Source organism: Stenella coeruleoalba, assembly GCF_951394435.1.
Source record: "Stenella coeruleoalba genome assembly, chromosome: 1".
Lineage (NCBI taxonomy): Eukaryota > Metazoa > Chordata > Mammalia > Artiodactyla > Delphinidae > Stenella > Stenella coeruleoalba.
Window position 1 is genome coordinate 188,291,704 of NC_137169.1, and position 15,218 is coordinate 188,306,921.

Genomic DNA, 15,218 nt, shown 5'->3' on the forward strand with positions numbered 1-15,218 from the left:
ACTCTACTTGCGGCCCACTCTGGTTTACTCTAACAGGTAGCACCCCTTGCCCTAAATATTCCACCTTCTCAGCCTCTAGTCATCTGTATGCATTAGCCAAGTTAGCTTTTGATGCCACACACTGAGTTACTTCCTTTCAAAACAATGACCTTGTTCTTTCTAGCAATCACAAAAGATAGTTAAAATTGTTTACTCAAAGTCATTCTATATTGAAAGTCCATTTGGGGTGATGAGCTTATTTTACAGAAAAATAGCTCAGATGAATACTTAAAAATAGCAGAAAAGTGAACTGAGTTATCACTTCTAAGAACTTAGCTCTCAGTCACAAAGTGCCCCTCCTTTACATCTCCAGGCCATGTACAATTGCCCTAACCTAACTACAAAGGGAAGGGAGTTATTTCTTGAAGATCCTTTCCCACCCCTCCCCCATCCCATTCATCACCTTGTCCCCACCCTCCCTGCCTTCTTTGTCCTCACTGTTTTTGTCTCTTTCCTCACAACTCTCTTTCTGCCCGGAGCCAGCACTGTTTCCATCGGCGTGGCCAGCGGGATTGTCTTCTGCGGAATCGTTGGACACTCTGTGAGGCACGAGTACACAGGTGTGCTGGGCTAACTTATCTCCATCTTCCTTTCAGCAAACACTGTGCCTTGCCACTGGGCTTGGTGGGAGGAAGGACAAAAATAAGTGAGACGTGGGCCCTGCGTTCAGAAAGTTTACAGTCTTCCAGACGGAACCAAGCCATATAGCTTTGCCCCTTGACAGCTCAATGATTGCAAATATGCATTTCTGGGGCTATGATTGAGTATAAGAAATATGCAGTCAATGGAGGGGAGCCATGGGGGGCCATAATCTCATGGGACGATGGACCTTTATGTTAATTTTCTGTTCACATTAAACGGTTACTCCTCTTAATTCCTGGGATAGGTTAGGACTGCTTCTTTTTTTTTTTTTAATTTATTTATTTTTGGCTGCTTTGGGTCTTCGTTGCTGCGCACGGGCTTTCTCTAGTTGCGGCAAGCGGGGGCTACTCTTCGTTGCGGTGCGCAGGCTTCTCGTTGCGGTGCGCGGGCTTCTCGTTGCGGTGCGCGGGCTTCTCATTGCGGTGGCTTCTCTTGTTGTGGAGCACGGGCTCTAGGTGCGCAGACTCAGTAGCTCTGCCTCGCGGGCTCTAGAGTGCAGGCTCAGTAGTTGTGGCGCATAGGCTTAGTTGCTCCGTGGCATGTGGGATCTTCCTGGACCAGGGCTCGAACCCCTATCCCCTGAATTGGCAGGGGGATTCTTAACCACTGCGCCACCAGGGAAGCCCCAGGACTGCTTCTTAAAAATTATGACTATTGGCATTACTGATAAATAGTACTAATCTCAAAAGGAAATAGTAAGTAGGTGTTATCTCAAGATTTCACTGCTTTTTCCTCTTCAATGCTATTACGGTTTTAAATGTTCAGAAATAATACATCTAAAATACTGAATACATATAAAACTGAAAGTTATGTCTGAAATGATACGACATCTGAGATTTTCTTCACAATAATACAGAGTGGAGAGTGGATGGGAATGGGGATGGAGCGGGATTGGCCACGGGTTAATGGTTTTGGGGACTGGGTGATGGGTATATAGATTCATGATACCATGCTTTATTGTATGGTCAAATTTCCCCATAATAAACTGTTTTTTAAAAATGAATATCTTAATCAGGAATATTCAAGTTAATGTCAAAGTGCAACATTTAATACCTAATTAGTAGTATTATTAACTGAGGGTTTACTAGCAGTCCAGCACTTCTCGAAGTTCTTTATGTGTAGTAACTCATTAATCTTCATAAACTGCCTTCTGAGAGAGGTACTGTTATCAACCTCATTTTACAGATTAGAAAACTGAGACATGGAAGAGTTCAAGTATTTTGCCCAAGTAATTTACATATAGTAGTTAGAGGTAGAGCTGAGATCCAAACCTGCATAACCTGGTTTCAGACTCTGTGCACTACAATGTATTACCTCTTACAATATCCCCTAAACCAATCCTACACACACACGCCTTCCAGCCCCATTTACTCACTCTTAAAAAATTAAATGAAGGCTCATACACAGGAACATGCAGACCCAATTGGAGATCACTGTTCCAGGCCCAAGCTTCTGCTTATCTCTCTTGTAGCAGAAGACCAAGTATACCTCATCTGAGGGCCCTCAGGTCCTGTCCACCATCCCACTTAACAGAATCCTCTCCATATTCAGGGTCCTGCTATCCCTGAGCAGATCATCCCCTTAGCCTCCCAGGTGGCTAAATGAGTTAACTCCCTATGTATTTTTAAATAGCCATTGGCTGAAACTGGGTAGTTGAAGGTGAGATTGCTGTGTCATCCATGAGAGGCAAAGGGAGTAAAGGGTAACAATGCCGTTTGGGGACAGTATGCCTCAGATTACACTCAGTTCAATGGCTGTTTTCTCCCAACTCTTTGCCTTTCTCTCTCCTTCTTATTATAGTCATTGGTCAAAAAGTCAACATAGCTGCCAGGATGATGATGTACTACCCAGGAATCGTGACCTGTGACTCCGTCACCTACAATGGCAGCAACCTACCAGCCTACTTTTTTAAAGAGCTTCCAAAGAAAGTCATGAAAGGTGTTGCAGATTCTGGACCAGTGTATCAGTGTTTGGGCCTTAATGAGAAAGTGTGAGTGTGGGGCATTGATCTTGCAGTACTCTTTAGTAAAGAAGTGGGACAATTATGATAGCAAAACAACAGGTCACCCATTTCAGATTCAAAGGCAGCTCATGAAATTAAAATCTATTCCTTCCCAGACCAAGGCCCAGATTTCAAATTCCTTCATCTTCCTCTATCCTGCTGATAGTATAGCACGGTGGAAGATCCCATTCTACCCTCAGTTCCGAGACTATGAGGGTAATTCTTCAAAGGTTGTGTAAAGAGAACAGAGAATCCCCTCATTCGAGTTTCTATTTGGACCCAGATGGACCCAATCACCAACCATTAACTATTGATCACATCAACTGTGTGTCCAGGCATTAACAGGGATTGCTCCTCCTCTAAGTGTTTAGTGAAATACATTCCCTCAAAGCCCAACTTGCTCTCGCATTGGGGCTTAAAACCCCTCAGTATCTTCCAATCATTTTCATGATAATTTTCGAAGTCCTTGCAAAGACATGCAAAGTAACCACCTGCTTTTCCTACCTCACCTCCTCCTGTGTCCTTTCCTCTGGGTGGGGATCCAGGGGGGCGTTCTAAGGGGATTATCTTCCCTTTCACTCATTCCATCCTCAGTCTCCTAGGAAAACCACAGTCAGTTTTTTTTTTTTAACATCTTTATTGGAGTATAATTGCTTTACAATGTTGTGTTAGTTTCTGCTTTATAACATAGTGAATCAGCTATATGTATACATATATTCCCATATCCCCCTCCCTCTTGCGTCTCCCTCCCACCCTCCCTATCCCAGCCCTCTAGGTGGTCACAAGTCACCGAGCTGATCTCCCTGTGCTATGCGGCTGCTTCCCACTAGCTATCTGTTTTACATTTGGTAGTGTATATATGTCAGTGCTACTCTCTCACTTCGTCCCAGCTTACCCTCCCCACTCTCCATGTCCGCAAGTCCATTCTCTACAATCTGTGTCTTTATTCCTGTCCTGCCCCTAGGTTCATCAGAACCATTTTCTTTTCTTTTTAGATTCCATATGAAATTTGTAGTGAGGTGGATGGACCTAGAGTCTGTCATACAGAGTGAAGTAAGTCAGAAAGAGAAAAACAAATAGCGTACGCTAACACAGTCAGTTTTTGAAATCCAGCTCAAGGATGTCCTCCTCTCTGAAGCTGCCTTTGGAAGCTACCCAACCCCAGCTCAGACAGTTTAGCTGTCTCCTCCTCTGTGTAACTCTACAGCACATTAGAACATTCATTACACTCATCACAATCACAGACTCGATGTGCCTTTTCACCTACTACACTGGGAACTTTTTGAGGATAGCGATTATTTCTTGTTCATTCTTGTATCCCCAATGCTTGGTAGGCATTAGTAATGATGAATAAATGAATGAACAGCATGGAAAGCTCTATATGGTAGTGCTTGGTGGATGGAAAGTGAAAAGGTATTATTCTTTATACTAGCAAGCTAGAATCTAGGTCTTAAAGCGTCAGATAACAGAATCGGGGCTATAATTGGTTCAAGGAGTCTTTAGTATTCATCTTTGTATTCCCAGGGCTCAGCACTGTTCTTGGCATGTGTAGATCATCAATAAAATGCTGTTCGAATAAATGAATGAATAATAATTTTTGTGAGCCCTTATTAAATATTAGGCACTTTACCTCAATATCAACTATATGAGGTAGAAACAAACTATTATTAACTCTATTTTATAAATTTAAAAACTGAGACTCTGAGATGTGAAATGACTTGTCCATAGTCATAAATCTAGTAAATAATTGAGCCAAGTTTCCAAATGCCACAATAATGCTGCATTATAGTCAACCACAAAACCTCAGTTGTATACAACAGTAAATTTTTACTTATCTCATGAATATGTGGGGTTCAGCTGATCTTGGCGGATTTGGATGATCTTGCCTAGGCTTGTTCACATGCCTGGGGTTCAACAGGGTGTTGGCTGATCCAGGATGACCTCAGGTGGAATAACTGGGAATTTTGGCTGACATAACTGGGACAGTTTGACTCTATGTGTCTCATCTTATACTGGGCTAACCCATGCATGTTGTCATGGCAATATCAGAAGATCAAGAGAGAGCAAGCATTTTTCAAGCCTCTATGTCATGTTTGCTAACATCCCATTGGCCAAAACATTCACAAGTCTGAGCCCAGAGTGGGAGGACACTGCAAAGGTACAGTACATAGCAAAGGACATAGATACAAGTAGAGATGAGGACGTGGCGCCATTAATGCAGTCAGTCTACCACAGAAACTATCTACTGTTTCTGAAACTACCAGGACTATCTGATCCCAAAGCCTGCCCTCTTTATGGTTTCTCTGTACCATCTCTGCAAATAAGAGACTATAGAAATACACATACAAATATGAACAGGGCCTGGTTCCTGTCCTGAAATCTAATGGGGAAGACAACATACACAAAATTAGGTGTATATTACCTAGGAAACTTTGGTATGTGCTATAACAGAGGCATAACAAGGTAGTATAATAGTATAAACAAGGGAATGAGCCATTTGTCTAAAAAGGCCCCTTCAAGAGATGATATTATGCAGTGGGCAAACACATGCCTCTGGCCTCGTTTTAGATACTGACTCTGTCACTATCCTCTGTCACCACTAGCCATGGGATCTTGTTCAAGTTAAATTCTCTGTACCTCAATTTTCGCATTTGTAAAATGGACATAATAATACCTTCTTAATAAGGTTTTTGTCAGGAGTAAAGAAATGATACATGTACAGCCCTTGAAACCGCCAGGCACATAGCATGTGTTCCACAAAGGTAAACTATCATTGTTTGAGCAATTGGTAGAATCTTTCTATGCTGTGAGACAATATAACACATCTAACTGTATTGGGTCCCATACTGAGTGTCTGGTTTCCCTAGAAAAGGGTCAGTTCTACCAATGCAGACTCAACAAGCATTTTTTGAACAATGTACCAGGTGCTGTGGTAAAGGCAGCTACATAAGTTGTTTGGAGACTCTATTACCAGGTAAGAACTTCTCCTTTCCCTTCCTCTTGGCATCTGCACCCCCTTGATAGACCCCTTGATAACAGGGGATAGATTCCTGTTGGAGACTGAAAAGAAGGCTTTCTGGGAACTAAGAACTAAGTCCTCTGGCTCTCAGTATTTCCCTGTTTTGATGCTAACATCTTTTCTTTTCTTCTCTTCAGCATGTTTGGGATGGCATACCTCATCTGCAACAGAAATGAGGGTTACCCTTTGCTAGGTAGGTAGTGAGCCTTGATTTTTAAACCTCTTTATTGAACTATAACAAAACATACAGAAAAGTACACCAATGAAAAGTCTTCAGCTTAATGAATTATCACAAAATGAATGTATAATCACCATCCAGGCCAAGAAATAGAAAAATAACAGTACTCTGGAAACCCTCACATGCTTTATCCCTCTCCCTTTACCCAAAGATTTCTAACACCCTAAATTACTTAGACCTGTTCTTAAAATTTATATGAATGAAATCACATATTGTGTAATTACATAAGTCTTCTTTTTTTTTTTTTTTTTAGTGAATGGGGTCTTCATTTCTTTTTTTTTTTAATTTATTTTTTTACATCTTTATTGGAATACAATTGCCCTACAATGGTGTGCTAGCTTCTGCTTCATAACAAAGTGAATCAGCTATACACATAACATATGTTCCCATATCTCTTCCCTCTTGCGTCTCCCTCCCTCCCACCCTCCCTATCCCACCCCTCCAGGCGGTCACAAAGCACCAAGCTGATCTCCCTGTGTTATGCAGCTGCTTCCCACTAGCTATCTACCTTACGTTCGGTAGTGTATATATGTCCATGCCTCTCTCTCGCTTTATCATAGCTTACCCTTCCCGCTCCCAATATGCTCAAGTCCATTCTCTACTAGGTCTGTGTCTTTATTCCTGTCTTACGCCTAGGTTCTTCATGACATTTTTTTTTCTTAAATTCCATATATATGTGTTAGCATACGGTATTTGTCTTTCTCTTTCTGACTTACTTCACTCTGTATGACAGACTCTAGGTCTATCCACCTCATTACAAATAGCTCAATTTAGTTTCTTTTTATGGCTGAGTAATATTCCATTGTATATATGTGCCACATCTTCTTTATCCATTCATCCGATGATGGGCACTTAGGGTGTTTCCATCTCCGGGCTATTGTGAATAGAGCTGCAATGAACATTTTGGTACATGACTCTTTTTGAATTATGGTTTTCTCAAGGTATATGCCCAGTAGTGGGATTGCTGGGTCATATGGTAGTTCTATTTGTAGTTTTTTAAGGAACCTCCATACTGTTCTCCATAGTGGCTGTACCAATTCACATTCCCACAAGCAGTGCAAGAGTGTTCCCTTTTCTCCACACCCTCTCCAGCATTTATTGTTTCTAGATTTTTTGATGATGGCCATTCTGACTGGTGTGAGATGATATCTCATTGTAGTTTTGATTTGCATTTCTCTAATGATTAATGATGTTGAGCATTCTTTCATGTGTTTGTTGGCAGTCTGTATATCTTCTTTGGAGAAATGTCTATTTAGGTCTTCTGCCCATTTTTGGATTGGGTTGTTCGTTTTTTGGGTTGTTTGTTTCTTTGTTATTGAGCTGCATGAACTACTTATAAATTTTGGAGATTAATCCTTTGTCAGTTACTTCACTTGAAAATATTTTCTCCCATCCTGAGGGTTGTCTTTTGGTCTGGTTTATGGTTTCCTTTGCTGTGCAAAAGCTTTGAAGTTTCATAAGGTCTCATTTGTTTATTTTTGTTTTTATTTCCATTTCTCTAGGAAGTGGGTCAAAAAAGATCTTGCTGTGATTTATGTCATAGAGTGTTCTGCCTATGTTTTCCTCTAAGAGTTTGATAGCTTCTGGCCTTACATCTAGGTCTTGAATCCATTGTGAGCTTATTTTTGTGTATGGTGTTAGGGAGTGATCTAATCTCATACTTTCACATGTACCTGTCCAGTTTTCCCAGCACCACTTATTGAAGAGGCTGACCTTTCTCCACTGTACATTCCTGCCTCCTTTATCAAAGATAAGGTGACCATATGTGCGTGGGTTTATCTCTGGTCTTTCTATCCTGTTCCATTGTTCTATATTTCTGTTTCTGTGCCAGTACCATATTGTCTTGATTACTGTAGCTTTGTAGTACAGTGTGAAGTCAGGGAGCCTGATTCCTCCAGCTCGGTTTTTCGTTCTCAAGATTGCTTTGGCTATTTGGCTATTTGTTTCCATACAAATTGTGAAATTTTTTTTCTAGTTCTGTGAAAAATGCCATTGGTAGTTTGATAGGGATTGCATTGAATCTGTAGATTGCTTTGGGTAGTAGAGTCATTTCCACAATGTTGATTCTTCCAATCCAGGAACATGGTATATCTCTCCATCTATTTGTATCATCTTTAATTTCCTTCATTAGTGTCTTATAATTTTCTGCATACAGGTCTTTTGTCTCCTTCGGTAGGTTTATTCCTATTTTATTCTTTTTGTTGCAATGGTAAATGGGAGTGTTTTCTTGATTTCACTTTCAGATTTTTCAGCATTAGTGCCTAGGAATGCCAGAGATTTCTGTGCATTAATTTTGTATCCTGTTACTTTACCATATTCATTGATTCACTCTAGTAGTTTTCTGGTAGCATGTTTAGGATGCTCTATGTATAGTATCATGTCATCTGCAAAGAGTGACAGCTTTACTTCTTCTTTTCCGATTTGAATTGCTTTTATTTCCTTTTCTTCTCTGATTGCTGTGGCTAAAACTTCCAAAACTATGTTGAATAAGAGTGGTGAGAGTAGGCAACCTTGTCTTGTTCTTGATCTTAGTGGAAATGCTTTCAGTTTTTCACCATTGAGGATGATGTTGGCTGTGGGTTTGTCATATATGGCCTTTATTATGTTGAGGAAAGTTCCCTCTATGCCTACTTTCTGCAGGGTTTTTTATCATAAATGGGTGTTGAATTTTGTCGAAAGCTTTCTCTGCATCTATTGAGATGATCATATGGTTTTTCTCCTTCAGTTTGTTAATATGGTATTTCACGTTGATTGATTTGCGTATATTGAAGAATCCTTGCATTCCTGGGATAAACCCCACTCGATCATGGTGTATGATCCTTTTAATGTGCTGTTGGATTCTGTTTGCTAGTATTTTGTTGAGGATTTTTGCATCTATGTTCATCAGTGATATTGGCCTGTAGTTTTCTTTCTTTGTTACATCCTTGTCTGGTTTTGGTATCAAGGTGATGGTGGCCTCGTAGAATGAGTTTGGGAGTGTTCTTCCCCCTGCTATATTTTGGAAGAGTTTGAGAAGGATAGGTGTTAGCTCTTCTCTAAGTGTTTGACAGAATTCGCCTGTGAAGCCATCTGGCCCTGGGCTTTTGTTTGTTGGAAGATTTTTAATCACAGTTTCAATTTCAGTGCTTGTGATTGGTCTGTTCATAGTTTCTATTTCTTCCTGATTCAGTCTTGGCAGGTTGTGCATTTCTAAGAATTTGTCCATTTCTTCCAGGTTGTCCATTTTATTGGCATAGAGTTGCTTGTAGTAATCTCTCATGATCTTTTGTATTTCTGCAGTGTCAGTTGTTACTTCTCCTTTTTCATTTCTAATTCTATTGACTTGAGTCTTCTACCTTTTTTTCTTGATGAGTCTGGCTAATGGTTTATCAATTTTCTTTATCTTCTCAAAGAACCAGCTTTTAGTTTTATTGATCTTTGCTATCATTTCCTTCATTTCTTTTTCATTTATTTCTAATCTGATTTTCATGATTTCTTTCCTTCTGCTAACTTTGGGGGTTTTTTGTTCTTCTTTCTCTAATTGCTTTAGGTGCAAGGTTAGGTTGTTTATTTGAGATGTTTCCTGTTTCTTAAGGTAGGATTGTATTGCTATAATCTTCCCTCTTAGAACTGCTGTTGCTGCACCCCATAGGTTTTGGGTCGTCGTGACTCCATTGTCATTTGTTTCTAGGTGTTTTTTGATTTCCTCTTTGATTTCTTCAGTGATCACTTCGTTATTAAGTAGTGTATTGTTTAGCCTCCATGTGTTTGTATTTTTTACAGATCTTTTCCTGTAATTGATATCTAGTCTCATAGCATTGTGGTCAGAAAAGATACTTGATACAATTTCAATTTTCTTAAATTTACCAAGGCTTGATTTGTGACCCAAGATATGATCTATCCTGGAGAATGTTCCATGGGCACTTGAGAAAAATGTGTATTCTATTGTTTTTGGATGGAATGTCCTATAAATATCAATTAAGTCCATCTTGTTTAATGTATCGTTTAAAGCTTGTGTTTCCTTATTTATTTTCATTTTGGATGATCTGTCCATTGGTGAAAGTGGGGTGTTAAAGTCCCCTACTATGAATGTGTTACTGTCGATTTCCCCTTTTATGGCTGTTAGTATTTGCCTTATGTATTGAGGTGCTCCTATGTTGGGTGCATAAATATTTACAATTGTTATATCTTCTTGGATTGATCCCTTGATCATTATGTAGTGTCCTTCTTTCTCTCTTCTAATAGTCTTTATTTTAAGGCCCATTTTGTCTGATATGAGAATTGCTACTCCAGCTTTCTTTTGGTTTCCATTTGCATGGAATATCTTTTTCCATCCCCTTACTTTCAGTCTGTATGTGTCTCTAGGTCTGAAGTGGGTCTCTTGTAGACAGCATATATATGGGTCTTGTTTTTGTATCCATTCAGCCAATCTGTGTCTTTTGGTGGGAGCATTTAGTCCATTTACATTTAAGGTAATTATCGATATGTATGTTCCTATTCCCATTTTCTTAACTGTTTTGGGTACATTATTGTAGGTCTTTTCCTTCTCTTGTGTTTCTTGTCTAGAGAAGTTCCTTTAGTATTTGTTGTAAAGCTGGTTTGGTGGTGCTGAACTCTCTCAGCTTTTGCTTGTCTGTAAAGGTTTTAATTTCTTCATCAAATCTGAATGAGATCCTTGCTGGGTAATCTTTTTTTTTTTTTTTTTTTTTGCGGTACACGTGTCTCTCACTGCTGTGGCCTCTCCCGCTGCAGAGCGCAGGCTCAGGACGCTCAGGCTCAGCGGCCATAGCTCACGGGCACAGCTGCTCCGTGGCATGTGGGATCCTCCCGGACCGGGGCATGAACCCATGTCCCCTTCATCGGCAGGCGGACTCTCAACCACTGCGCCACCAGGGAAGCCCTGGGTAGAGTAATCTTGGTTGCAGGTTTTTCTCCTTCATCACTTTAAATATGTCCTGCCAGTCCCTTCTGGCTTGCAGAGTTTCTGCTGAAAGATCACTGGTTAACCTCATGGGGAGTCTCTCGTGTGTTATTTGTTGTTTTTCCCTTGCTGCTTTTAATATATTTTATTTGTATTTAATTTTTGACAGTTTGATTAATATGTGTCTTGGCATATTTCTCCTTGGATTTATTCTGAATGGGACTCTCTGTGCTTCCTGGACTTGATTAACTATTTCCTTTCCCATATTAGGGAAGTTTTCAACTATAATCTCTTCAAATATTTTCTCAGTCCCTTTCTTTTTCTCTTCTTCTTTTGGAACCCCTATAATTCGAATGTTGGTGCATTTAATGTTGTCCCAGAGGTCTCTGAGACTGTCCTCAGCTCTTTTCATTCTTTTTTCTTTATTCTGCTCTGCAGTAGTTATTTCCACTATTTTACCTTCCAGGTCACTTATCCGTTCTTCTGCCTCAGTTATTCTGCTATTGATCCCATCTAAAATATTTTTCATTTCATTTATTGTGTTGTTCATCGTTGCTTGTTTCATCTTTAGTTCTTCTAGTTCCTTGTTAAATGTTTCTTGCATTTTGTCTATTCTATTTCCAAGATTTTGGATCATCTTTACTATCATTATTCTGAATTCTTTTTCAGGTAGACTGCCTATTTCCTCTTCATTTGTTAGGTCTGGTGGGTTTTTATCTTGCTCCTTCAACTGCTGTGTGTTTTTCTGTCTTCTCATTTTGCTTAATTTCCTGTGTTTGGGGTCTCCTTTTTGCAGGCTGCAGGTTCATAGTTCCCATTGTTTTTGGTGTCTGTCCCCAGTGGCTAAGGTTGTGTAGGCTTCTTGGTGGAGGGGACTAGTGCTTGTGTTCTGGTGGATGAGGCTGGATCTTGTCTTTCTGGAGGGCAAGTCCACGTCTGGTTGTGTGTTTTGGGGTGTCTGTGGACTTATTATGATTTTAGGCAGCCTCTCTGCTAATGGGTGGGGTTGTGGTCCTGTCTTGCTAGTTGTTTGGCATAGGCTGTCCAGCACTGTAGCTTGCTGGTCGTTGAGTGAAGCTGGGTGCTGGTGTTGAGATGGAGATCTCTGGGAGATTTTCACCATTTGATATTATGTGGAGCTGGGAGGTCTCTTGTGGACCAGTGTCCTGAAGTTGGCTCTCCCACCTCAGAGGCACAGCAGTGACTCCTGGCTGCAGCACCAAGAGCCTTTCATCCACACGGCTCAGAATAAAAGGGAGAAAATGTAGAAAGAAAGAATTGGTAGAAGTAGAAAGAAAGAAAGGGAAAGAAAGAAAGGAGGGAGGGAGAGAGGGAGGAAGGAAGGAAGGAAGGAGGGAAGGAAGAAAAGAAGAAAGAAAGAAAGAAGATAAAGTAAAATAAAATAAAGTAAGATAAAATAAAATAATTAAAATAAAAACTAATTATTAAGAAAAAAAATTAAAAAAAAAAAAAGGATGGATAGAACCCTAGGACAAATGGTGGAAGCAAAGCTATACAGACAAAATCTCACACAGAAACATACACACAAAAAGAGGAAAAGGGGAAAAAAATCATATATCTTGCTCTCAAAGTCCACCTCCTCAATTTGGGATGATTCGTTGTATTCATGTATTCCACAGATGCAGGGTACATCAAGTTGATTGTGGAGCTTTAATCCGCTGCTTCTGAGGCTGCTGGGAGAGATTTCCCTTTCTCTTCTTTGTTCTCACAGCTCCTGGGGCTCACCTTTGGATTTGGCCCCGCCTCTGCGTGTAGGTCGCCGGAGGGCGGCTGTTCTTCGCTCAGACAGGACGGGGTTAAAGGAGCCGCTGATGCGGGGACTCTGGCTCACTCAGGCCGTGGGGGAGGGAAGGGCACGGAGGGCGGGGCGAGCCTGAGGCGCGCCGTGCGTTCTCCCGGGAGAGTTGTCCCTCGATCCCGGGACCCTGGCAGTCGCGGGCTGGACAGGCTCTCCGGAAGGGGAGTGTGGATAGTGACCTGTGCTCGCACACAGGCTTCTTGGTGGCGGCAGCAACAGCCTTAGCGTCTTATGCCCGTCTCTGGCGTCCGCGCTTTTAGCCGCGGCTCGCGCCCATCTCTGGAGCTCCTTTAAGCAGCGCTCTTAATCCCTTCCAGGTACGTGGGGAGTTTTTTGCCTTTTGGGAGGTTTGAGGTCTTCTGCCAGCGTTCAGTAGGTGTTCTGTAGGAGTTGTTCCACGTGTAAATGTATTTCTGGTGTATCTGTGGGGAGGAAGATGATCTCCGCATCTTACTCTTCCGCCATCTTCCCGGAAGCCTCTCGGGTCTTCATTTACATAAGCCTTCTTTTAATCAACATTACATTATGAAATTCATCCATATTGTTGGATGTAGCTATAATTCATCCATTTTCATTGCTTTGTAGTACAGTTGGCCCTCTGTATCTGCAGGCTGTGCATCCAGGGATGCAAACAACCACAAATCAAAAAAAAAATTTTTTTTTAAATTCCAGAAAATTCCGAAAAGCAAAACTTGAATTTGCTGCACACTGGCAACTATTTACATAGCATTTACATTGTATTTGCTATTATAATCAACCTAGAGATGAGTTAAAGTATACAGGAGGATGTGTTTAGGTTGTATGCAAATACTACACCATTTTATATAAGGGACTTGAGCATCCGCAGATTTTGATATCCCCGGGGGTCCTGGAACCAATCTCCTGTGGATACAGAGGGATGACTATATTCCCTTTTATAAGTATATAACAATGTATTCATTCTGCTTTTGTACAACATTTGAGTTGTTTCCAGTTTGGGTTCTTATGAATAATACTGCCATAAAGATTTTTGTACAAGTCTTATGGTGAACATACGTATGCATTTCTGCTGTTGAGTATATATATAGGAGTGATACTGTTGGGGCAAAGGGTACAATTTTGGTAGATAGTTTTCTCAGTCTTTATAATTTTAATAATTCTGTTGGGTTTATAGTGGTATCTCACCATGGTTTCCATCTGTATTTCCCTGATGTGGTTGAGTGCCTTTTCCAAATATTTATTGGCCATTTGGAAATCATCTTTTATAAAGTGTCTGTACAAATCTTTTGTCTATTTTTCAATTGGATTGTATTTTTTTATAGATCCGTTGGAATTATTTGTATATTCTGAAAATGGGTCCCTTTGTTTTTACTGTATGTAACTTTTCCCATTCTGTGCTTGCCTTTTTACTCTATTAGTGATGTATTTAATGAACACAACTTTTGATTTTAATGAAATCCAATTTATCAATCTTTTTCTTTATAATTAGTGCTTTTGTATACTGTTTGAGAAATCTTTCCTCATCCAAAAGTCATGAAGATATTTTTCTAGATTCTCTTCCAGAAATTTTGTTTTACCTTTTACATTTAGAGCTATGATCCATCCGGCAGTGATGTTTTTGTGATTCTTGGTGAGAGAGACCCTATCATAAGAAAGCTAACTCAAGACTATGCAGGGAAGTAGACACAAAATGAGGTAGAGAAGAGACCCACATGAAGATTGGCCTGTGGATTCTGAAGGCAGCCATTTCAAGTAACACTTGTAATTTCCTTCTGTTAGACTTGAACATCCCTAAAAGTATCATTATAAATTAAATCTCGGTCATAACTGTGTTAGGGCAATTGAGAAGAGGCTCTGTCCCACACCTTGGGGGAGTATTAGGACAGAATCTTGATGTCAGCAGAGCATAAAAGAAGGCAACAGTTCCAGAACTTCAAAGAGCACTTGAGCCAGCAGCAATGCCTAACTTTCAGTGCATTCAGGTAGTTTTCAGAGTCTGCAAGCACATCACTTTTTATAAGTCCAGATCCCCAAACTCTTGAAGGCTAGAAAGGAGAAGGAATGCCCACTCTCACCCTCCTCTGAGGCCTAACTTTTCATCCTAGGATATGCTTGTTGTGATAATGATTGACAATAAATGGAAGTCCTAACCCCCTTTCTACAAAATTGAGGACTCACTATGACAGACATATTAGAATACATTGCTACAATATGCATATGTTTCTCAGCCTGGTCTAGTTGCCTTTGTTTGTTTGTTTGTTTTCTGTGCGTGTGTCTTGCTTTGTTTTGTTTTTCGGCTGCTGCTGAGCGGCTTGTGAGACCTTGGTTCCCTGAACAGGGATTGAACCCAGGCCCTCAGCATTGAAAGCTCAGAGTCCTAACCACTGGACTGCCAGGGAATTCTCTGTACTTGACTTTTTGCCCTGATTTCACCAGTATAAGGTAAAGATCAGGCCCACATATCTTTCCTTAAAGCTATAACCAAAAACAGACTGTCAGAGGTTAGGAGTATGGGAAACACCCTTCTTTTACAAGAGTGCCTGTAAGTGAAATTGTATATGCTAACTGATAACAAAACTA

General features: G+C 40.5%; 1 protein-coding gene across 2 annotated transcripts in view; it reads left to right on the forward strand.

Moving 5' to 3' along the window:
- Positions 1-15,218, forward strand: part of ADCY10 (adenylate cyclase 10) — a 95,530-nt gene that overhangs the window by 17,221 nt on the left and 63,091 nt on the right. Inside the window, exons 9-11 of one of the 2 annotated variants that reach the window (XM_079926017.1) lie at positions 523-599; positions 2,482-2,671; positions 5,840-5,895. In XM_079926017.1, the coding sequence (XP_079782143.1) occupies positions 523-599; positions 2,482-2,671; positions 5,840-5,895 (323 nt within the window). Of the gene's footprint in view, positions 1-522; positions 600-2,481; positions 2,672-5,839; positions 5,896-12,741; positions 12,977-15,218 lie in introns of those variants that run through there. The other variant, XM_079926018.1, reaches the window with a different exon arrangement.